A 24,053-nucleotide genomic window follows, 5' to 3' on the forward strand; every position below is an offset into this window, starting at 1 on the left:
GGTGAAGATGGTTAAAGCGCTCAGTTGCTGACTGAAAGGTTGGAGGTTTGAGTCCACCTGGGGGCCCCTCTGGAGAAAGGCCTGGCATTCTACTTCCAAAGAATTAGCCACTGAAAACCCTGTGGAACACAGTTCTCCTCTGACACACACAGGGTGTCCATGAATTGGGATCAAAGTAGACTCAATGGCAATTGTAAAAAGTGTGGCCCCAGCCACCTCTAATCTTCTTCTCTGCGTGTGGAAGAGTTTTTCTATTGTGCTTTAGATGAAGGTTTACCAAACAAATTAGTTCTCATTGAAAAATTAATACACATACTGTTTTGTGACATCGGTTGCCAACCCACGATGTGTCACGCTGTCCATTTATTAACATCAGGTTCCCCATTTCCATTCGTCTAGCTTTCCTGTCCCCTTCTGCCTTCTCCTGCTTGACCCTGGGCTGGTGTGTCCATTGAGTTGTGTGTACATGGTTGAACTATGTGTGTTATTGCTTGTTTTATGTGCCTGTCTAATCTTTGGCTGAAGCGCGAACCTCAGGAGTGACTTTGGTACTGAGTTAAAAGGGTGTTTAAGGGCCATACAGCCCCACCAGACTTACTGGTCTGACAAAGACTGCAGAAGCCACCTGTAATCTTAATTGTGGCTTTTCATGGTCTCCCTTACAGTGGTCATTAGTCCTGCCTTCCTCTGGGTGAGACCCCTCTGTACCAGACAGCAAAGAGAGAGCTCGCCCCCTACTTGTCCTCGCATTTATTAAGTCTGTTGCTATGGCTTTCGTTCCTCCCTTCTGTTCCCTCACTGCCTCTGCCATCTTGTCTCTGGATTCCACCTCCAACCCCCTGTCAAGGAGAGCCTTCTAGGCGCCTGCCAAATTTCTCTTCACTGCCCATGGCTTTAGACGTCACTCCTCCAAAGCCTGCCTCAAAGAAAAAGAACATCCATTCGTTTCTGTTCCTCATTATGTCTTTTTTTTTGCTGGCTTGTCCGTCCCTCTGCCTGTCACTGTTGTCCTCTCATGTGGACCCTCTTGTTGATCAGTCCACTCTCACACCTCTGAGAGCAGCTTGTTGAGCACTGTCCTTTTCTCCCTAACACTCATATAGGAGGTGATGCTTCTAACCAGCAGATCCCATCGCTCGGCAGTCCTAGATCCAGTGAGCTTCTTGCCTGCCCGTGATGACACCTCTAACTAGATGGGTTTGAGAAAGGCAGCCAAGTGTCAGACTGGGTGCTGGCCAGCTCACCCCTTCTCTGACTTTGGAGGCTGAGCCTCTATTCGTAGATGACCCTGGGAGGACAGAAAGGCGGAAATACTTGCTGTGTTGAAAGCCTTTCTTGGCCCTTGAGTGGAGAGGATGGATCAAAGGAGGTGATTTATTCACGGAAAACTTTTTTTTTCCCAACAGTTGGAAATACACAAAGGAACAATACATGAATAAAGATAGTATTTATCTAATGGTTAACATTGAATCATGCCTGTAAATCTTTTCATATGTGTGTTTAGCATCAAACTTAAGCAATTAGCATAAAGTCCTGTTGGATAGGGCTTTGTGTGTTTAACCTGTCATGTTTTCAAAATATCCTAAGACTCAGAAAAAAAGTGAAGACATACTCATTAGGGAAGAAATTAGAAAAAAATCCCATAATCCCATCACATATACAGTTGAATTTTTTGTTTCCAGTGTTTGTTTGTTTTGGCAAGCATATTACTTTAATAGGGACGCAAGGTTTTTGATATCCTAGACACGTAACAAGGCGTCCTGCTGGCGCAGTGGTTAAGCACTTGACTGCTAACCAGAAGATCAGCAGTCTGAACCTACCAGCTGTTCCGTGGGAGGAAGAAGTGGCAGTCGGCTTCTGTAAAGATTACAGCCTTGGAAACCCTACGGGGTAATTCTACTCTGTCCTTTAGGGTCGTTATGAGTCGGAGTTGACTCATCGGCAACGACACACACACACAGATATAACATGTAGGCATCTAAAACCTTTTATTTTTCCTCTTCAAAGTCATTCTGTTGAGTGTATATTAGAGCCTCATGGATTCCTACTCTCATTTCTGGACCAACCTTCTGAAAAAGAGTTAGTCAAAAATGAGCTCATCTTTGCCCTGCACAAAATGTGCAACCTGAGGTTCAGTAAGTCCCTGGGTGGTGCAAACAATTAAGTGCTCGACTGCTAGCTGAAAGTTTGTGGGTTGAACCCATCCAGAAGAGCCTAGGAAGAAAGGCCTGGTGACCTGTTTCCAAAAGGTCACAGCCTTAAAAACCCTGTGGAGCAGTTCTGCTTTGCACATGAGTCAGAACTGACTTGATGGCAACTGACAACAACAGCAAGGTTCACTAGGAGGAGGACTCCTTGGACTAGGGGATGTGCTTCTGTGTGTCACTGGAGGAGGCATCCACCTGCTGAAAGGACCTCACACACGGAGGAGATGGGCTTTTCAAGCCATAGGGTCTCGGCTGAGCCTCCACCACCTCCCACCTGCAGATAAGGCTTCTGCTTCTGGGAGCAGAATGGTGGAAGGAGGAGAAAGAACAAGTATTAGAAGACCTTGAAGACTTGAGCTCTTTTTTTTAATCGTAAAATACAGATAACGTGTTTGCCAGTTCAACATTTATTCTGCTTACAATTCACGGACGCCAGTTACATCAGTCATGTTGTCTGCAACCATTACCAGTACCCGTTGCCAAATTTTTCATCACCATAAACAGAAACTCAGTGCTTCCTAAACAATGAGCTGTTTTAAATTTTTGATTTTAAAATTTTGAGTTGTTACCTTATTTTTCTTTAGTGGTATTTCATGTAAGTTGCACAAACCAGATGAACAGGTGAAGGTTGGAGGATTTACTGCTGCTAAAGTTAACAGCAGGTTGACCCCCTTGAGCCTGTGAACAATAGGCCATGCCCAATACTTAAAATAGGAAAAAGTCCCCAAAATTATGTATATAATTTTTATATGTATACATCCAAAAAAACCAAACCAAGTGTCGTCAAGTTGATTCTGACTCATAGCGACCCTATAGGACAGAATAGAGCTGCCCCATAGGGTTGCCAAGGAGTGCCTGGTAGATTCGAACTGGCACCCTTTAGGTTAGCAGCTGAGCTCGTAACCACTGTGCCACCAGGGCTCCATATATGTACATATATATGGTAATGTATAATTTACACATGTATGTAATTTATATGTAACTCATGCTGAATTAAGTTTTTCAGAGCCACATTTAAAAAAAAATCAAGCATATTCTTATTTACCCCAAAATTACTTAAACTAGTTTAAAGTATTCTGTGAAGATTTGGTTGTTCTCCTCAAGGTCATCCATAAACAAATAAAAACAAATATACATATTATTCCTAAATTGGGTTTTTACCTGATTTTTCTTAAGTAGATTTCATGTGAGTTGCACAAGCCAAATTTACTGGCGAAGGCTGCAGGATTTATTGCTGCTGAATTTAACAGCAAGTTGACCGTAAATTGCTAGCAGATGTTTTTCCTTTTTAGCCCCCTAGGAACTTTAAAGGCAACCTTTTTTTTTTTACCCCTTCTCTTTTTGCAGAGATGAGGGAGGAGATATAGAAAAGGAGGGAAATGAAAACAAACTAGAGATTGAGAAACATACGTCTCAGTTTTCACCAGTACTGGCAAGTTCTGACTTCACATGGAGCTGGTCTTCAAAAGTTCAAAAAAAACCCAGAGAGGCTTTTATTTATGTTTAATCAGTTTAAACCACTAAAAGATTTCTTTTTCCTCTTTAGCAAGAAGATCCTTATAGGAAGAAGAAGCTTCAGGAGAAAAAGGAAGGAATTTTACAAAATTTAAATTGGAGTAAAAATCGAACATGTAGAAAAAACAAGAAAAGGGGTGTTGCTCAGGTCTCAAGGTATGTAATACTTACAATCCCTTTAAAAGGTGATGTTCTTCACTTTCTTAATTTTGGAGTTAACTCTTTTAATCTTATTTCTTTCGTGTTGGTGTGCAGACAATATGAAATTGTAGATGTTTGTATTTTGAGATGAAAGTATATTCTTAAAATGAATACCTTTTCTTAATTATGTTTTTTATTTTGTTAAATACTTTAGCATGAAGATTTTTGGGTTTTTTTTTTTTTTTTTGGTCTTTGTAAAATGCTAAAAACTATAAAAGGCTTTAGGGAAAAAGCCTAAGGCGTCACTCCACGCCAAGACTTCCATTCTGCTGGTAAAGTGCAGATGTGTCTGTAACTGGTCTCTCTGGCCGGGGGAGCAGGTGCTAAGGAAAACGCCTGGGCACAGGCAGGCGTTCTATCCTCAGCTCGGCCCCCAACCCGTCTGGGCAGTCTGGGGCAATAGTAATAGTCACCACGTACGTAACCCGCAGCTTAGTCCTGAAGAAGGTAGGTTCTTAGAGCTGTAGAAATTGAGGCTCCTAGATAGTAATGATTTGCTTAAAGCCACAGAGTTTGTGAGGGGCAGAGCCACAGAGTTTGTGAGGGGCAGAGCCACAGTGGGAACCCAGGCAGTTGACACTCTCCTTTGGACTTGAGACAATCTTTCTGAGCCTCCATTTTCTTCTCGGTAAAGTGAAGGAGCTGGACAGTGTTCGTGTGAGAATCCCTTAGTGCCAGGGTTGAAAAAGGATTCTTTTGAGTCACATTTTATATAAATTTCTCACTTGGGGGTTTTTCTGACCAGGTCAGTAGCGTGTACATTCTGACTGCACATCAACCCGGGTGGTGTCATGTCTGAGTTTTAATTTCTTATGTCACACTTGTGACTCCCCCCCCAGCACCCACGTGCAGAGCCTTCAGCAGAGATGCATTCCCCTACTCCTTCTGCCCTGGGCTGGTGGTGGGGCTTTTCAGGTCCCCCTTGCCACCTTCCAGAGCCCCCATTTATGTAGGATACTCATTTCCAGCCCCCAGACTGCTGTACATGGCTGCTCTTGAGCAGGCTTAAAACTCTACCCCTGGGCATTAAAGCTTATTCCTTCTCCAGTAACCCCTCTGTCCTCACCACTCTGGCTTTATTCTGCCTTTGAGCTCTGGCATCTGGGGACTTCTCTCCCTTAGGAGCTCAGCTAGGTATTTAAGTTTGTTTCTGTTGAATTTTTCTCTAGCAGTTTCAGTTTCATATGGGGAAAGGGTTCCACCTTGGTGCAGCTTCACATGTGGTTGGAAGGACCGCCTGCCTTGGGGGCACAGATGTGTTTGTGTATAGCGTGTGTCCTCGGCCCCTGAGTGGCAGCCCTGAGCTTGGGCCCCATGGTGCAGCATTGTGATAAGCTCCAGCAGTTCTCACATGCTGTCTACTGGAGACCTGTTAGGCAGCTCCAAGGTTTCTTCAAGTTCTAATTCTAGACCCAGCTCTGAGTAAAAAAGTCAGGCCAGGTTGTATTCTTCTACATGTGTTTTCATTAAAACGCGATTAACTGTGAGGTCACTTTAAAGTATTACAATTTCCTGATATGTGCATAGAGAAAGATAGAAAAACAAAGTGGACCAATTAAATGTCACAGAATATTTTTAAAAGCAGATTTCTGACGTGACTCTGACATGCTGAAGAAATAATTAAGTTGTTAAAAAAGTGGCTTGCAGCTCATCCTAATGTTTTGAGAAGATGCTGCTTACCCAGTGGCTTGTTGGTGTTGGATTGCCTGGCCACCTGGCTTTTATTTCTGTTTGTATACCCTTTTCACCTTGACCACAAGCTGGTAGAATCATCTGGCAAACCTAACAGTAGATACTAAAATTAGACCGTGTGAAATAATCTAGCTATTCTCTACACATTTCTGTATTGCCACTTAGGAAATTTTATTAACATTCTTCCCTCAAGGAGTTCAGTCTAATAAAATCCAAAGTCAAATCCCTTGCCGTCCAGTCAATTCCGACTCAGCGGCCCTGTAGGACAGAGCAGAACTGCCCCATGGGGTTTCCGAGGAGCGGCTGGTGGATTCAGACTGCCGACCTTTTGGTGAGCAGCTGATCTCTTAACCACCACACCACCAGAGCTCCTCAGTCTAAGAAGAGAGGTATTATTATTCAACTGTCAGCTTCTTGGGGGACGAACTTGATTCTTCTTTGTAGCCCCTGCACCTTTTGTAACTCAAAAAGTGTTTGTTAAAGGAATGAAGGAGAAAATTTAAATTCATACGGAATACCTTCTCCCAGACACCAAAGAACAAGTTTATCTATTGAAAATCATATTTTACATTGAAAAACAAGAAAAGAAAACCATTCAAGGGTCCTAGGATCAGGTACTGAGCCTCCTGCCACTTATCAGTTGGCCTTGAGTGACTCATAGAACCTTTTGGAGCACTGCTCATCTGATTGTAAAATAAGAACATAGATTAAATGACCTCTAAGTTAATTCTAGTTCTTAAACAGCAAAATCTTTTTTTTTTTTTTTATTGCTATCCTCCCTAACTCATCATATCCTCCCACCAGACCCAAAAAGAAGAGGCCCCCAAGTTGTCCCAGATCTATCTTCTCACCTCTAATAAGCCTCATGGAGAAGAAGTATACATGCATGCCTGATGAAATATGGATGTGTTTTCTTTGTGGCTATTCCAGGCCTTCTGAACGGAGTGAATTAAAGCTTGTGTGCAGTGAATTTGGAAGGTCTGAGCTGAGCAGTGACATGGATATAAGAAACTGGCGTATACAAGAAAACACCGGGGAGGTTTGTAAAACAGACGCTCAAATTGGAAGCTTACCTGCTGCACAGGGAGAGGCAGGTAGGTAATTACAGGGAGCTGTGAATGGTGCCTCTTTTGCAGTTTTTGTTTCCTCAGGGAAGTATTCAGTGTGAGAAAAATGGGGTTTTAATGACATTACCACTTTACTGGCAACTTAGCTTACTAAAGCGCGAGTGGAAAGCTGTGAGGATGAGACCAGAAAACTAAGATTCTTTTGAGCCTGGGCAGGCTCTCACATCACACCCTGTGTTGTTAGTCGACAGGTTGGCATCGACACGTGGCTGTACCTTACGTATAGCAGAATGAGATGTCGCCTGGTCCTGGACTGTCTTCATGATCCACGTTTGAGTCCACTGTTTGGGCCACTGTATCAATCCATCTCATCAAGGGCCTCCCTCATCTTCGCGAACCCTCCGCTTTATCAACCATGATGTCCTTTTCTAGCAATTGGTCTTTCCTGATTATGTGTCCAGAATAAGCTAACTGAAGTCTTGCCATCTTTGCTTCTAGGGAACTTTCTGGTTGTATTTCTTCTAAGACTGATTTTTCATTCTTCTGGCAGTCCACAGCATATTCGATATTCTTTGCCAATACCACAATTCAAATGCATCAATTCTTCTGTTTTCTTTTTTTTCGTTGTCTAGTTTTGCATGCATATGAGGTGATTGAAAAGATCCTGGTAGCACCCCTGCCTCCCCTAAAGTCTGCCATTTCCGAGGATCCTCATGCGTATTGCTGCCAGGAGCAATGGTTGCTTCCTCTAGACAGGACCCTGGGTGAAAGGGGAGTGGGGGAATAGCCAGGTGAGAAGAGTGCCACCCTCACACCTGAGCCAGGTCGTTCCAGATGCTGCCCCATCCGAGGGCTGCTGGGCAGCGTCCCTGGGAGAGGGAGGTAAAGGAGCACTGAATGCTAGGTCTGGGATAGGGCAGAGGATAGCAGGAGGCAGAAGGACCACTGAAGCTGGCTGTGCATGTGGGACTGCGGGGAGGTTATGATCCTCCCAACACCCATTTTCCCCAGACATTCCCCTCCCCAATATTCATGCACACAGTTAACTGGTTTCTATCTCTGTCCTTTCTTTTTCATTCCCTCGACACATGTGTTGCTTTTTGGTCTTGCTGGAGGTTCCACCCACACATAAAACGTTTTGAATCTCTCAGTGAACATCTTAGTAACAGACAGGAAAATTGCCCTCAAACCTCCAGTCCCACAGAATAGTTTTAGTTTGATAGAAGTGTTTGCCATTTCCAGAAATATTTTTAGAATGAGGTTATAATTAGTAACCCTTAACCCCAGAGCCCTGCTGGCGCAGTGGTTAAGAGCTACGGCTGCTAATGAAAAGATCGGCAGTTTGACTCCACCAGCCACTCCTTGGAAACCCTATGGGGCAGTTCTACTCTGTCCTATAGGGTAACTATGAGTCGGAATTGACTTGAAGGCAATGGGTTTGGTTTGGTTTTTTGGTTTATCTTAACCCTAAACACGTTTAATTGCCCACCCCATAGGCAGAGTAGGTATATGCTCACCCCCCACTAGTAGTGCCTACTGTTAATAGGCAGAGATCAGAGACTCTGAAGGTGGATCTTGTCTTTGTAATTTTGCCTCTCTCCTTTTTTTTTTTTTTCCTTTTGTTAGAAATGCATAGAAATGCGTAGAGTTAAAAATTATGTAAGTGACCTGTGCCTTCTCTGTGTGGAGTCAGCTTTTCTTTCTTTCTTTCCCTAGAGGATTACTACCGGAAGCCTGAGAAGAAACGTGTGGAAAAGTTCTGCTCAGATTCTAGCTCAGACTGTGGCAGCTCTTCAGGGAGCGTGCGCGCCAGCCGGGGCAGCTGGGGGAGCTGGAGCAGCACCAGCAGCTCTGACGGGGACAAGAAGCCTGCGGTGGGCCCTCAGCACTTCCTTCCTGCCGGTGAGTAGTGAGCACGAGCCCAGGGGCTCTGGAACCACCCTGCCTTTTTGCTCTCCCTCCTGTACCCAGTATAAGGTCTGGATCTGCCTTCCAGCACCCAGAGAGGCTCCCTACGGCCCCCATCAGGGCAGGCTCCCCTCGGCCCCCTCAGAATAGGCGCCTTTCCATAATGTAGTATTAATCCAAATCCGTAAATTTAAATGTTGAGTTTCATTAAGTTTTCCATGGAAAGATAAATTATAAGAGGGCTTTTAAAAATTAAATTACTGATTGTGCAAATGCCAGTTTATTGTGAGAAATAAATCCCTCATTACGGGTTAATGACATTAATAATCCATGGATTTTAATACAGAATACGTAGAGTAGAATTACACCTGTAAAAACTTGTGATGGTGTGTTTTTAACGCAGGAGACTGTGTTTCACAGAATGATTTTCCTTCTGAAGCTCCCATCTCCTTCAGCCTTTCTCACAACATCTGCAATCCCATGTAAGTTTTGACGGTTGCACTTTTACAGTAGCTTGATGTGCTGTTTCTTCTGTCAGCCATTGTGTTTTTTTCTTTGTACTTGGTTCTGCAGGGTGGAAAAATGAAAACTTTTTGTTTTTGAGGATGCAAGAAAGTAAATCTGCCCTTACTAAAATAGCTCAGAAAGAGTGATCCTTCCAGGTGTCTCTGCTGTCGTTCCGTGTCTTTCCAGCGCTAGAGTTAGGTTAGAAAATACCTAATTTCTGAAAGAAGAAACCAGCTATTATAAAGTTGGGAATAATCTGCCCTTTGCTAGGAGCTGAGATAAAACTGAGCATTGGTGATTTAGAACATTTTGCAAGAACCTCGTAGATCCTCACATGCTTACAATTCCACTGTGATGTTTTCTGCGGGAGAAGAGTTGGGTGAGCAAGAAGGAGAGAGCTTCAGAGTGAGAAATGTAACTAGGTTTCTTAGGTGCCTGGCATGTTGTAAGAGGCCAGGAAGACAGGATTAAATTGGCGAGTTTGTGAAGAAGGAAACAGCTAATATACAATGTAAGCCCCCTGTGAACTGTTTCGTTAGGGGTTAGAAAGTGAGTAGGCATTAAAAATTGCTGCCAACTGAGGAGAGGCAGATATGAAACTACACATTGCCTCAGTGAAATTTTTTTTGTTTTTAGACTTTGCTAGATCTTGGGAATTGCATATTCTGCGACCCCTTTCTTACAGTTGCCTTCATGGGCTTAATAACACATGGTCTCGGGGGAAGAACTAATGTAAAAACTCAGTCAGATGTGGTTTATACAATTTGACTGTTTCCTTGCACAGAGGAAAAAATTCTTAGGTCCTCATTTTCTCACTTTCTCCACAGAGACATGCACGCTCTCCCACAGTATGCAGAGACTTCCTGTCCCAGCCTCCCTGACGCACCTGCAGGTGTTGAGGAAAATGAAGGTGAGGTGTATTCGTCTCACGACAGACACCAGCCGTGGCCAGTGAGTGTGAGAAGAAAGAGTAGATTGGGTGACAGGGCCGTTCTCTCGGTACTGCCTGCTCTAAGCCTTGTCGTGAGACTTCCACGCATCATGGGGCTACCTGCCCTTGGAACTGATCTCCTCAGAAGCCTTGCTGACCCTTCTGCCTCTAGACATTGCAGGGGTACTGAGCTCCCTGCTTGTAGCAGAGGCACAGGGTGCTCTGTGGCTTGGATACACTCCCGGAGCCCTTTTAAAGGGGACTACCACGCCTTTAGTCACCTTGCCTAGTCTGCAGTGAGAAAGGAAAATGGAATGGCAATGGCACAGCCCACGAGAGTGGAGGCCAGGGTGGAGAGCATGCCTGCCTCCATGTTCCTGGCCCTCTCCTCTTCCTCCTCAAACTCACCTTGTCCTAGAAGCCTGTTAATTCTGCCTTAGCTGCCTGGGTGACTAGCCTTGCTGCTGCACTAGGGCTGAGACCCAGAGCCGAGGTCCCTTGGACCTTCTGCCAGATGGGTGAAGACAGTGACCTAGGAGTGCAGAAATGGAGTGGGTCAGAAGGAAACCCCACTCCTGGGGCTCCCTGATGGAAGGTTAACTCTAGTTCTCCCTCATTTTTTTTTCTCCTTTTCTCCTCTTTCTCTCTCTCTCTCTTTGTCCTTGTCTTTCGTTTACTATGTTATTCTAGCTCCTCTCTCCTGCCTAATTAGGGTCAGGAACTGTGGTAGGATAAGCCTGATTTGTACTCTTCATGGCAGCGTTTAGCTTGAATACTTTTGCTTTTGTGCGTACATATTAATGCTGGATTTAAAAACTGCTGAACACTTCAGAGCATTTTCTTTGAAAACATAAAGCATATTTGTTGTTCCATAGATAAATTTTGGGCATGCTTTCAAATTATCAATGGAAATAAACTATTTGTGAGTTGGATCTATTTACTGTTGTTGTTTTTAGGTGCTGTTGAGTCAGTTCTGACTCATAACGACCCTGTGTACAACAGAATGAAACACTGCCCAGTCTTGTGCTGTCCTCACAGTCCTTGCTATGTTTGAGCCCATTGTTGCAGCCACTGTGTCAGTCCATCTCGTGGAGGGTTTTCCTCTTTTTCCCTGACCCTCTACTTTACCAAGCATGATTTCCTTCTCCAGGGATTGATCCCACCTGATAACATGTCCAAAGCACGTGAGATGAAATCTTGCTTTCCTCGCTTCTAAGGAGCATTCTGGCTGTACCTCTTCCAAGACAGAGCTGTTCGTTCTTCTTGCAGTCCCTGATATATTGACTATTCTTCACCAACACCATAATTCAAAGGCGTCAGTTCTCCTTTGGTCTTCCTTACTTATTGTCCAGCCTTTGCATGCACAGAAAAAAAAAAAAACTTGGGTCAGGCATACCTTAGTTTTCAAAGTGACATCTTTGCTTTTGAATGCTTAAAAGAGGTCCTTTGCAGCAGATTTGCCCAGTGCAATAAATATATCCTTTGATTTCTTGAGTGCTACTTCCATGGGCATTGATTGCAGATCCAACTAAAATGAAATCCTTGACAACTTCAGCCAGGGCTCCATCTGTTTACTAGTCCGGTAAAATAAGTGTTTTTCAATAAGAATTCTCAAATGCAGTAATCAGTAATTTGCTAAGGCAAGATTTTTCTTTGACATAATAGAGAAGAAATATAATTTAGTGAATAATGGGGAAAAAGAGAAAGTATTTGATTTAACATTTCTTTTTGTTTTTGTTGGTAGTTAGAAAGACAATTTTACATAAGCTAGTGTCTCAGGAGCCCTGGTGGTGTACTGGTTAAGAGCTCGGCTGCTAACCAAAAGGTTGGTAGTTCAAATCCATCAGCCGCTCCTTGGAAAGTCCGTGGAGCAGGGTCACTGTGAGTTGGAATCAACCCGATGGCAACAGGTTTGGCTTTTTTTGGTGTAGTGTCCCAATTCATGTTTTTTGTGTGTGTTTAAAATGCCTTTTATTTGCCATATCCTTATTTTGATTCCCTAGTTTTAAGACTGGGGGAGAGCTCTCTCCTCACAGTAGAGTAGACCTTAACAATGGCTTAAGTAAAGCTTTTGGGACCTTCATTTACTGATGTAGCACGACTCAAAATGAGAAGAGATAGCCACAAACATGCATTAATAATCAGAACTTACAATGTACAAAGCATAAATGTAAGAAAATTGAAAGCTGTCAGAAATGAAGGGGAACACGTAAAGATCAATATTCCAGGCATTAGTGAGCTGAAATGGACTGGTATTGGCCATTCTGAATCAGACAATCATGTGGTCTTCTATGCTGGGAATGACTAATTGAAGAGGAATGGCGTTGCATTCATCCTCAAAATAAACATTTCAAGACCTATCCTGAAGTACAGTGCTTTCAGTGATAGAATAATATCCATACGCCTAGTAAATACAGCTAAGGAGGACCAGTAAATACAACTAATATTCACATTTACATACCAACCACTAAGTCAAAGATAAAGAAATTGAAGATTTTTAGCAACTTCTGCAGTCTGAAATTGATCAGACATGCAATCAAAATGCATTGATAACTACTGGTGATTTGAATGGAGAAGTTGGAAGCAAAGAAGGATCGGTAGTTGGAAAACACGGTCTTGTTGATAGAAATGATATGGAAGATCGCATGATAGAATTTTGCAAGACCATCGACTTACTGCAGATACCTTCTTTCACCAACATAAATGACTATACACATAGAAACCCTGGCGGCATAGTGGTTAAGAGCTACGGCTGCTAACCAAGATATCAGTAGTTCGAATCTACCAGGTGCTCCTTGGAAACTCTATGGGGCAGTTCTACTCTGTCCTATAGGATTGCTATGAGTCAGAATCCACTTGACGGCATTGGGTTTAATACACATGGACATGGCCTGAGGGAATATACAGGAATCAAATTGACTACATCTATAGAAAGAAATGATGGAGAAGCTCGATCATTGAGAACAAGGCCAGGAGCTGACTGTGGAATAGACCATCTATTGTTCATATGCAAGTTCAAGTTGAAGCTGAAGAAAATTAGAAAAAGTCTACAAGCGCCAAAGTACGACCTTGAGTATATCCCAACTGAATTTAGAGACCATCTCAAGAATACATTTGACACATAGAATGCTAATGACAGAAGACTAGATGAGCTGTGGGATGACATCAAGGACATCACGGATGAAGAAGGCAAAAGGTCATTAAAAAGACAGGAGAGAAAGAGGAAGACCCTCAATGGAATGGATTGACACAGTGGCTGCAACAGTGGGCTCAAACATAGCAAAGATTGTGAGGATGGTGCAGGACCGGGCAGTGTTTCATAGTGTACACAGGGTTGCTGTGAGTCGGAACCGACTTGACAGCATCTAATAACAACAACAACAGTGTACTTTGATACCTGCCCAGCTTGAATTCCCCAATCATTTTTGTAATCACTTCCTTGACTCCTCTCCCTTTGTCGCATTTACCTAGTAAGACCACAACCGTGGTTTTACCTAGTTCAGCATCTACTCTGCCTGTTTCTCTGTAGTAGATAAGTGAAGCTGGAGAACAACATATAGTAAACAAACATACTGACTGGTCTTTCTAAATTCATTACCCCTAACTTAGCATGAGGAAACCCGGGTGGTATAGTGGTTAAGACCTATGGCCGCTAACCAAAAGGTCGTTAGTTCAAATCCACCAGGCGCTCCTTGGAAACCCGTCTTATAGGATCGCTATTAGTCAGAATTGACTGGACAGCAATGGGTTTTTTTTTTTTTTTTGGTTTAACTTTGTATGATGGAGCCCTGGTGGCACAGTGGTTAAGCACTGGAATGCTATCCAGAAGATTGGTGGTTTAAACCCAGCAGCCCTTCCATAGGAGAAAGACATGGCAGTCAGCTTTCATAAAGACTATAGCCTTGGAAACCCTATGGGGAAGGTGTACTCTGTCCTACAGAGTCACTATGAGTTGGAAACAGACTCAACCACAGGGTTTTTAAAAAATTCGCATGGGCCCCTCTACTGACCTGTCCTACTCTCCTCCTCTAGCTTCATACTTCCAATGCCTCCTGTCCCGTTGCCTCTCTTAGTTGATCTTGCTTCCTGTTTTCTGAAAAAGAGAAGCAACTAGAAACCTCCAGAGCGCTCCCTCTGCCCTGTTGACCCACCTGTCGCTGTTGTGCTGCTCTCTGCTCTCTGTTGTAACCTGTCCAGTTTCCTATACAACCCTCCTCTCCAAGGACATTGTTTCAGGAAATTTCCTGTCCCTCCTTCAGTATCAGTTTTTCTCTTAAGGGCTCATTCCCATCAGCATACACATGTACTGTAATACCTCTCATATTTAAACAAAACAAAACCCTCGGCGCAAATCCTCTTTTGTGACCTACTTCTCCAGCTCTTTCTTGACCTACTTCTCAGCTCTGTTGCTCTGCTCCTGTTTAGAGGAATTCCTTAGAATTGTCTGTGCTTTCTGATTCAGGTTCCTTTCCCCACATTCTTTGTTGAAACCACCCTAATCTCGTTTTGACACCACCACTCCACTGACACAGCACCTGTCTGGGTCCCCAGTGCTTTCCACATCGTTAAGTCCCGTAATCAGTTCTCCGTCTTCAATCTCTATGTTAATTATAGACATTAGACATTCTGTTCTTGCTGGGAAACCTTAGGGGTCCCAGTTCAGTTCCTTCTCAGCTCCCCCACCTCTCATAACATTAGTGCACCCCAGAGTGCAATTTTTGGTGCTCTTTTCTGTGCAGACTTCCCTGGTTATCTCTTCCAGTTTCAAAGCTTTAAATCTCACCTACTTTCTGACAACCCGCAAATTTATATCTTCAGCCTGGGCCTCTCTCTTCAACTCCAATGTCATACAGCCAACTGCTGATTTGATGTCCCAAACTGAATGCTTAATCATCTTCAAACCTTCTCTTCTTACAGTCTTCTTATTCACTCTTTCTAATTGCTGAGGCCAAAAGTCTAAGCATTATCCTTGACTTTTTTTTTCTTGACCCCATATCCAATCTGTTGCCTCCTTCTGTTAGCCTTCTACCTTCCAAATATATCCACAATCTGATCACTTCTTACCACCTCCTCCAAAATGACCCTGGTCTAAGCCATCGTTATCTCTCGCTTGGGTTATCACAATAACTTCCTAACAGGTCTCCCTCTTCTGCTCGAACCCCACCTTATAATCTGCTTTTAACACAACATCCAAAGTGATCATGATAAATCATGCCAAATCACATTACTGTCAAAAACTGTGAACAGTCTGAGATTTTACCCTATTCGTATGCTAACAAATTAGCCTGCCACAATTTTGTAGATCCTGGCAGAAGACAAGAGACTCCTGGGCCAGAGACAAAGAACTTTTAGCACAGTAAGCTGCGTGAACATCAGCATGTTCGTGTCAATTCCCCTTGACCCCAGTACCGTGGGGCAATGCAGGTGGGCCTCAGTAGCTGCCTATACATGCAGTGGGTTGTACTATAGGAAAGGAACCCTGAGTGTAGGAACCCAAATGTTTTTTATAATGAGCAGGAGACATGACTTTTATTATGCTAAACATTAATCAAACTTGCCCTTTGCTTCAGAGGGAGACGCTATTTCTATCTTCTGACATTTTACTCAACAGTCATCCTTGGAAAAATAGTTTGGAACAAAGTCAGTACTTTTGCTTGTAAGAAGTTCAGAAATGTAAGTAACCCATAGAGAATTGTCTCAGCAGTATACACCCCTTGTTTCTACATAGTCTTGGCTCATGGTAGTTTTTCTCATAAATATACCACTCAGTCATCAATTCTTGATTAATCTGACCAACAGGGTTGGGACCGGATCTGTTCAATTTGGCTCATACTGCATTTAATTTAAGCGCCTATCAATAGGATTTCAACCAACAAGATGAGGCCACCCTGCAATGTTTACCTCAACCATGCCCCATAGAGTCTCAGACCAAACAAGCTGAACAGATCGTATGACCCTCAGGATCTATTTTAGAACAGTCAGGTGACTTTCTTGTCAGGTTTCTGTATTGATCTTTCTATTTGGCCAGAGCCATTAATCCAGGTAGAGCAGGATGTACGAATGATTGCATAGCAATTCCACCTTGGCCCACAAAGAAAAAGTCTAGGACAATTTTCTCATCCATAACAACCCTGGCCTGTGAGTTGAGGTTGACCTGAATGCCTCCCAGTCCTTCTAATTGGATGAATCCTATCACAGGGATAATTGCCTGCAAAATATGCATAAATAACAAATTAGCTGTCTCTCTGGGAAGGAAACCCAAGTAACCAAGGGTAGACTCATTTTGGAAGGATGGCCACAGTCACTTGAAGGCTACGTGGTGTTTCCTTAAATATTTGAAGTTATCTTATTACTCAGACTTTTTGTCTGAAAGAGTCAGATGAAAGAGGGTTGAGCATATTTTTATAAAACTTACAGAGTCCCATTATGTCACCCACTTAAGCCAGAGTGGCCATTGTAGGGTGACTCAGCGAGCAGTGTACTCATCCAGGTGCTTGTTCTCCTTATGATGTGCCACCATGTCAAACCAGCAAGAGAAACCAGGCAGCTGACTCAAAATTAAGTCTGAATCCACCTGGCCTTCTTGCCTGTGCTGACACCCATGTCTCAGTCAGGGTTGGCCTGGGATTACTGTTGAGGGCAAGAATAGTCAGGGTGGAATTCTGAATGTTCAGAATGGGGATATATAGCCTCTTTCCCCAATACACACACACACGCACACTCTCACACTCACTCCCTCCCCTTCGGTCCTGATCATTATCCAAGAAGCAACTGAAAGGAAAAGATCCCTTTTTGGGGACAGCTGTACTTAGTGACCAAAGTGCCCTAGCAAGGTATGTAGACCAGAAGAGGTAGAATGAGAAATTTTTAGGGTTAATTTTGGAGGAGGCTCTTCTAATGCTCAGCAATACCAGATGCCTGTGGATAGTAGGAAGTGCGACAGGTCCATTGAATAACTTGACTGTTAGCTCACTGTTGAGTCTCTTTTGGTCTGGAAAGTAAAAGAAAACAAGAAGCGAAGCATGATACATATTATTTTCAAGTGGCCACAGTGGTGTGGCCAGAGTTGGCTGGTTGGGCTAGAACAGCAACACTGCAACCTAAAAATGTATCTGCAGTGAAGCACCGTAGGTAGCCTGGAGAGGGGGTTAAAGGTCCAGTCTAGTCACTGTGCCAGGACTGGGCAGTAGCAATGTCCTGTGTCATGTGGCCTCCCCCTCCATGAGACAGCCAGGTCAGTTTTTGGCAGGAGTCACAAGTCTGGTGGGCAGTGGTAGCCTTTACATCGGAAACATACAGTCCTTTACTTTATGCCCCCTCTGTGGTGCGGAAAGTGTTGTTGTGTCCGGTACAATGATGAGTCCAGACAGTAATGGTGACCATCTGGGTGGTACAGACTCGACCAGCAGCTGAATTCCAGCTGGTCTTATCAAAGAAAGGGCCTTTACCAGAGACCTTTATCTGAGTGACTCAGGAGATTTAATTAGAAGCCCTGATTTGTTTCCACATTTCACAGCCCCAAAGAGAAGTGTCTTCAATTTGCCAGCCTATAGTTTCCCAAGTGGCAGACCAAACATCTAGGCCTTTGGCGACAACCCAAGAATTTGTGAAAACATAACGAGGTTCACCATGGGGAGGAGTGGCCAGAACAGTCCTGAGTTCCGCCCACTGAGCAGAGCGACCACATCCATTCTTAGTTCTGCACGGCTGGCACTGAGCTGGACAGCCGCAGCAGCCCAGCGGACACCGTTAGGTTTCAGCTTAGCCAAACCGTCAGCAGACTAGGCCTGCGCATTGAGCAGGATCCTCAGTGAGCCGGGGGCCCCGCTGAGTCAGCAGCTCTGCTTCAGGCGGCAGAGTGCAGGATGGAGTTCCCCCAGAGGGAGAGCTGTCGCTTTTTCACCTGAAGCTGAGAACGGCCGTCGAGCCAGCAGCATGAGCACTAGCATATTTCCTCAGCTTCCTCTGCCTCCAGGTGTTGCGAGGGCAACTGGAATAGGTCCAGCTACCTAGGTAGATACCTGGGTTGCATTACAAATGAACGCTAGGCTTAGGGAACTCAGATCTTTTAGAATGAGCAGTGAGCATGTCTGCCTTTTGCTCCAAAGGGAGACACTATACTTCCCAAGGCTTTTGCTTAACAAACGCCCTTGAAAAGACAGTTCAGAACAACAGCAGTCAATGCCTCTGCCTGCAGGATGTACAGAAACGTGAGAAAACCTGCTTAGAACCTTTCAGTGGCTTCCCAACTGATTCAGAGGAAATGCCAGCGTCCTTCAAGTGGCCCATGAGGCCCTGTATGTTCTGGCTCCCAGTCAGCTCTGTGGCCTCTCTCCTACTAGCCTTCCCCTGGTGCACTCCAGGGCCTTTGCAGTAGGTTCCCACAGCCTGGAACACTTTTCTGGCACCCTCTTGGCTCACTTCCTTACCTCTTCACATCTTTAATCAGATGTTACCTAAGTGAGGCCTTTGACTGCCCTGTTTAAGATTGCTGTGACAGTTATGGCACTTAACCACCATCTGTCATGCTGTATATACTTTTTATTGTTGTTTGTTTCTGCTTGCTTGAATGTAAAGCTGTTCGCTGCTGTATTCTTGGTATCTCTAACGGTCCCTTCTTGCAGAAAACCAAAAAAAAAAAAAAAAAAAAACCAAACCAAACTCAATGCCATTGAGTCAGTTCTGACTCATAGTGACCATAGAGGACAGAGTAGAACTGCCCCATAGGATTTCTGAAGAGCGGCTGGTGGATTCAAACTGCTGACCTGTTGGTTCGCAGCTGGGCACTTAACCACTGCGGCACCAGGGCTCTTCTTGTGTAAAGTAGCCGTCGTATATGTATTGAGTGAACTGATCTTGTAATTCCAGTCTGGAGACGAGTTGTATACCTTCGGAAATAAAGGTCAAAGCACTATGTTATACTTCAGCATTATATCTGGAACTTCTATCCTGAAAGAGGCCAAGGAAGGCAGAAGGCTTTGGCATGTGGGGATGACATCAGGGAGTATTTTGTGAAGGGAAAAGAACTTGGGTTGGGCCTTCCAGTAAGGGTAGAATGAGGGTTAAATGGGCGGGAGGTGTACTGAGAGACCTTGTTCTCTTCTGTAGGTCTTTACCCACCTGGAGACCTGTGGTCCACCCAGCCAGTGTGTCTGACAAGCAGCTTAAACTGCAGTCTCGAGAACGGCGTGCCTTGTGTGATGCGGGAACCTCCCCCGGTTCATAATAGGTATAGCTTCACATCTGTTAAATGTGCCTTGCTTAGCCTAAAGGCTTGTGGTCAGAATTTGAACTCAGTTTGTTAGGTAATTCTTACAAGAATTCGGACCAAGCTTCCTTACCTCAGTGTACTTTAGCTATGTGTTTCTGCCCTTTGGAATTGCATTGTGATGTTTTTAGAAAATAAAAAACCAGGCATTGAAAGAAACATTAAAGGAAATAAAAGTAATATAGCTGGAGACCATGTCGTTATGTTCCTTTTTTAAATTGAAAAGATGATACATTGATATATCAGAAGCAGATTTTAAAAAGTCACCCATAATTCCCACCCCCAACAGTGGCATTTTCCCATGGTATTAATTTTCAAAATATTTAAAAGTCTAAAAGATCAAATTGTTCAAGTATTGAAAAATAGTTACATAGTGACAGTTTCTTAAATTCACTATTCGATATTGATATGTCATTCAGTTAGAGAAACCTGAGCAAATGTTAATATTTAATCACAGAATCCATTTGACTTTTTTTCTTTGGGTTCAACTTACTTTAACAGTATTTATTTTGTTATAAATAAATATATTTATTTGTCTATAATGAGAATCCAGTTTACAATAGCAATCAAAATATCTGTCATGAAGCATATAATCTTTATAGCTGCAATTACCTAGGACGAATGCTGACTTCGCTGGGAGTGAAAGATGGAAATTTCCATAGCAGACCATCTTTAAAAATCCTTCCGGTGTGTGCCGTGACACACCTGAAAGGTACTCCAGGTGTTCTTCCATAGTGCTATTAAAGCCAAGGCTTTGGATTCTGTCTCAAGTCTAAACAGGGATTCAAGCTAGTTCATTTTGGTTCGACCCCCTGCTGAGAGCCTGCCTTTCCATCCCAGATACACTGAATCAGAATCTACATTTTCACAAGCTCCCCAGGTGATTCTTATATTCTCAGCAGGAGGTCAAACCGGAAACCAACCGCTTTGAAGCCCTGATTCTAAACGAGGCATGCTCCCAGCCTGAGCCATTTGTCCTGCAGACTGTATGTCACTGGTCATGAATGTTCAGTTAGTCTTCATTTCTGTGCCTTGAGAATACCCAGTAGGCATCTTTTATTTTCCAAAATTGAGGAATTAGCAATGATTAGGATGCTGGGCAAGGAAGCATAGAAAATACATAATGATTCAAAAGTTAGAAAAGAGAACAGACTCTTAAAACATGCTAATTCCTCAAAATCCCATAGCCTTTAAGAAATCGTTTTCCTCTTTCTTCGCTTTATCTCCCAACGTTTTGTTTCTGAAACTAGACCTCTTGTGTTTTATAGCAGTTTCATTGATTGGAACACAACTTGTGAAGGCCAGTTTCCCAATGTGTACTGTCCATTGGAGCTGAACGATTACAATGCCTTTCCAGAAGGTAAAAGCTATTTGAACAGTGCCGTCTTTTATCCTCATACAGTCTGAGATGGGAGTGGTGGGACTTAAGACACTAGCCTGCAGAAGACTGTGCCTGCTGTGTGTGAGCTGACTTTGCAAAGGAGTTCATAGTGACGCCATGTGGATCCAATTGTGCGTGCCTGCCACATGTGATTTTATATGGCTCTCAAAAAGCCCTCTACACCTGGGCATCTGAGGGCTTCTACAAATAACCCCAATCCATTTAGCCCTTCAAATTAGGTAGAATTGGGTTGTTTGGTTTCATGTAGCCCTACCATGAGTCGGAATCAACTCAATGGCAACTCACGACAGCAGCGTTGGGGCGCTGGGGCTTTTGGAGCTTTTTGCTGTTCTTTTTAGGCTGGCAAGTCTCATGCCAAGTAGAAACATTTACCTGCTTGTTCAGCAGCACGTCTTGACTCTTCTGCCCCTGGGTGGTGCTCCAGAAGGAAGGAAAGGAGCTTGGAGGGGAAATTGCAGAAAATGGCAGATGATTTCTCATAGCCCAGATACAAGCTGGAGTTGCCCTCTCACGGAAGGGATAAGCCCAAACCAAACCTGTTGCCGTCCAGTCGATTCCAACTCATCGTGACCCTATAGGACAGACTAGAATTGCCCTATAGGGTTTCCAAGGAGCAGCTGATGGATTCAAACTGCTTGACCTATTGCTTAGCAGCCGGACTCTTAACCACTCTGTACCACCAGGGCTCCCAGGTGTGTTATAGGTATTGCAGTTACTGGATTTTGATATACGCATCCCTAAAAAAAAAAAAAAAAAAAAAAAATTTTCTATGCTAACCACAAGGGGGCGCTTTAGTAACTGTCTTCCATATGATTGTGAGGCTTTGTGTTTACTGTCTCACTGATACCTAAGGAACAGTTGGTTTCGTATTGCTTTTAGTTTTCATATTGCCTTTATCAGCCCATGAGCTATATGTGTGGGTGGCTGAGGTTGGTATGACAATATTAAAATCTGTAGTAGTATTTTAGTGTACTTCATGTGTTAGAAAGATTCTTACCAAATTATCAAAGGTGGAAAGACAGACTCAGAGAAAGACCTTGCTAGCTGAGGGCTTCCCAGGTGGTGTGTCTCATAAACAGTTTTAACCTGAGAAGGGCAGTGAAACTGTCCTCCTGACCCACACTGAGTATTTTACATCTGTTTTTTACCTTGTCCATAGGTGAAGGCCTTGCATGCTTTTGTACCTGAGAGTGAGAATTCAGTTCTCGCCATAAAAATGTTTGCCTGTGTTGATGTCTCCCATTCTTTGTAGAAAACATGAATTTCCCCAACGGCTTCCCCTGTCCTGTAGAAGTTCAGACGGACTTTATCGACCACAACCCTCAGTCTACCTGGAACACCGCAGCCAGCATGCCTACTGCTTGGGGACATGCCAGCTTCATCAACTCTCCGGTCAGTGTCCGCCCATCCTGTGTCAAGGGGCCCCTGGGCAGCTCCGGGTCATTTCTGGTGTTTCTTTAATACCCCTCTCAATTAGTTGTAGAGTTGGACTCGAATCAGCCACAGCCAGCTTGTTTCTTTTTAGATCACAAGAGCTAGGGCTGGCCACCCTCTGAAGGAACTTAGCATGTAATCAGACTGGTGGGGGTTGCAGACTTTGATATTTGTAGCCACCCCTGAGTGAAAAAGATATCCCAGACTACACAGAGGCGTGCTCGTTTATAGACAGAATTGAAATTGGGCCAGGAAGCCCTGTGTTTGACACAGCTATTGCAGATGACCTTGTTGACCTTTTCGCCTGTGATGACATGAAGGGAAGGTCAATGGACAGTGATTGGGTCATGACATCTTCCTGCCTGTGAACACCCCCTCCATCCTAAACAGTCCAGGACTTCCCCCCTTCGTATCCACTCAGTTGTTTTTACAGATTAAGAGCATTTGACCTGTGGATCCTCCCTTGGGTTGAAAATTAGTGAATCCAGTCAGAGAGGATCTCACAACCCTCCATATGAGAAAAGCGGAGTTAAAACAACCCCAATTGTTGAGAACAGTCTCATAACTTCCAAGTAGCTTTGGTTGAAAACCTTGGGTGGTGCAAGTGTTTTTGTGCTTGGTTATTTAACCTAAAGATTGGCAGTTCAAACCCACCCAGCAGTACCATGGAAGAAAAGTCCTGGCCAACTGCTTCCATAAAGATTACAGCCAAGAAATCCCTATGGAGCAGCTCTGCTCTGCCACACATGGGGTCGCCATGAGTTGGAATCGAATTGATGGCACCTAACAACAACAACTTGGGTAGATACCCAGTTGTGATATCCACTATGATATATTCCACTTCAACATTTGTCTACCTAAGGCTTTTTTTTTTTCTTTTTATAATAATATATTTTTCCTCTCCCCATTCACACTCCAGCCCTACCTCGCAAGCACCCGAAGCTTGTCTCCAATGTCTGGACTTTTTGGTTCCATCTGGGCCCCACAGAGTGACGTGTATGAAAACTGCTGCCCCATCAACCCTACCACGGAACACGCGACTCACATGGAAAACCAGGCAGTCATGTGCAAGGAGTACTACCCAGGGTTTAACCCGTTTCGTGCCTATATGAACCTGGACATATGGACTACCACAGCCAATAGGAATGCCAGCTTCCCACTGTCGAGAGACTCGGGTTACTGTGGGAATGTGTGACAGATTTGATTTTTAAACAATGTGAATAAAGATGCTTGTGTTTTGATTACTAGTGTGGAAACTGGTCGTTGAGATAGATTATGACATTGGTGGATATTTTGGCACTTTTATATGAAAATAAATTTTTTTTTAATGAAATCTGGACGATCTATTTTTTAATCCTTTGTAAATCGGTGGTAGGAACTCAACATCCCTAAGTTATAACCACATAATTCAGGAAGCGTGTCAGACGTGCCATGTGTGTGATCAGAATGCAGGAGATTTCTAAGAAGGTAAGCGTGGAGGAAGAAAGAGCTGCTCACTGAGCATCCCGGTCACCTGGGAAGCTTGTAAAAATGGTGACGTCCCTCAGGCCCCATTCCCAGAGATTCCGATTTAATCGACATGGGGCTCTGAGCACCAGGATTTTTTTTTAAGTTCACCCCTATTTTAATGTGCAGCCAGTGTTGAGAACTACTGGCTAGGGAAGCCCAGCTTAGCAGAAACTCATTGGCTGGATTGACTGCACTCGGAGGTGGAGGACACTCTTTCTGGTTCTGGTGCAGCAGGGCTGTTGTTGGGGCTGGGGGCAGGGAGCACCTGGCAGAGCTCTGCCTGTCACAGTTATGGCGGGAACTCCTTCCCCTCCATCATGCAAGCCATTAGGGGCAACCACAGCACGGGGACAATGTGGCAAGTGTGTGGTATTCCTCCCGGAGTGAGCAGATCTACCCTGAATGCAAGTAC

The 24,053-nt window shown here is 43.9% G+C and overlaps 2 protein-coding genes across 31 annotated transcripts in view; one reads left to right on the forward strand and one right to left on the reverse strand.

Moving 5' to 3' along the window:
* Positions 1-23,465, forward strand: part of TMEM131L (transmembrane 131 like) — a 190,461-nt gene extending 166,996 nt beyond the window's left edge. For 7 of the 9 annotated variants that reach the window (XM_010597187.3, XM_064267588.1, XM_064267590.1 and 4 more), the window contains 9 exons: positions 3,754-3,878; positions 6,546-6,709; positions 8,399-8,584; positions 8,994-9,072; positions 9,925-10,007; positions 19,137-19,257; positions 20,565-20,656; positions 21,951-22,090; positions 23,052-23,465. In XM_010597187.3, coding sequence (XP_010595489.1) covers positions 3,754-3,878; positions 6,546-6,709; positions 8,399-8,584; positions 8,994-9,072; positions 9,925-10,007; positions 19,137-19,257; positions 20,565-20,656; positions 21,951-22,090; positions 23,052-23,327 — 1,266 coding nt within the window. In that variant the 3' untranslated portion in view covers positions 23,328-23,465. Of the gene's footprint in view, positions 1-3,753; positions 3,879-6,545; positions 6,710-6,926; positions 7,033-8,398; positions 8,585-8,993; positions 9,073-9,924; positions 10,008-19,136; positions 19,258-20,564; positions 20,657-21,950; positions 22,091-23,051 lie in introns of those variants that run through there. The other 2 variants (XM_064267591.1, XM_064267593.1) reach the window with 2 other exon arrangements.
* LOC111752668 (collagen alpha-1(VII) chain-like) overlaps positions 4,086-24,053 on the reverse strand; it is a 74,533-nt gene continuing 54,565 nt past the window's right edge. For 5 of the 22 annotated variants that reach the window (XM_064267619.1, XM_064267615.1, XM_064267612.1 and 2 more), the window contains one exon: positions 4,086-11,381. The gene's annotated coding sequence lies outside the window, so the exon portion shown is untranslated. Of the gene's footprint in view, positions 11,382-14,038; positions 18,917-21,070; positions 21,436-24,053 lie in introns of all 22 variants that reach the window. The other 17 variants (XM_064267610.1, XM_064267609.1, XM_064267604.1 and 14 more) reach the window with 9 other exon arrangements.

Source organism: Loxodonta africana, chromosome 13, assembly GCF_030014295.1.
Source record: "Loxodonta africana isolate mLoxAfr1 chromosome 13, mLoxAfr1.hap2, whole genome shotgun sequence".
Lineage (NCBI taxonomy): Eukaryota > Metazoa > Chordata > Mammalia > Proboscidea > Elephantidae > Loxodonta > Loxodonta africana.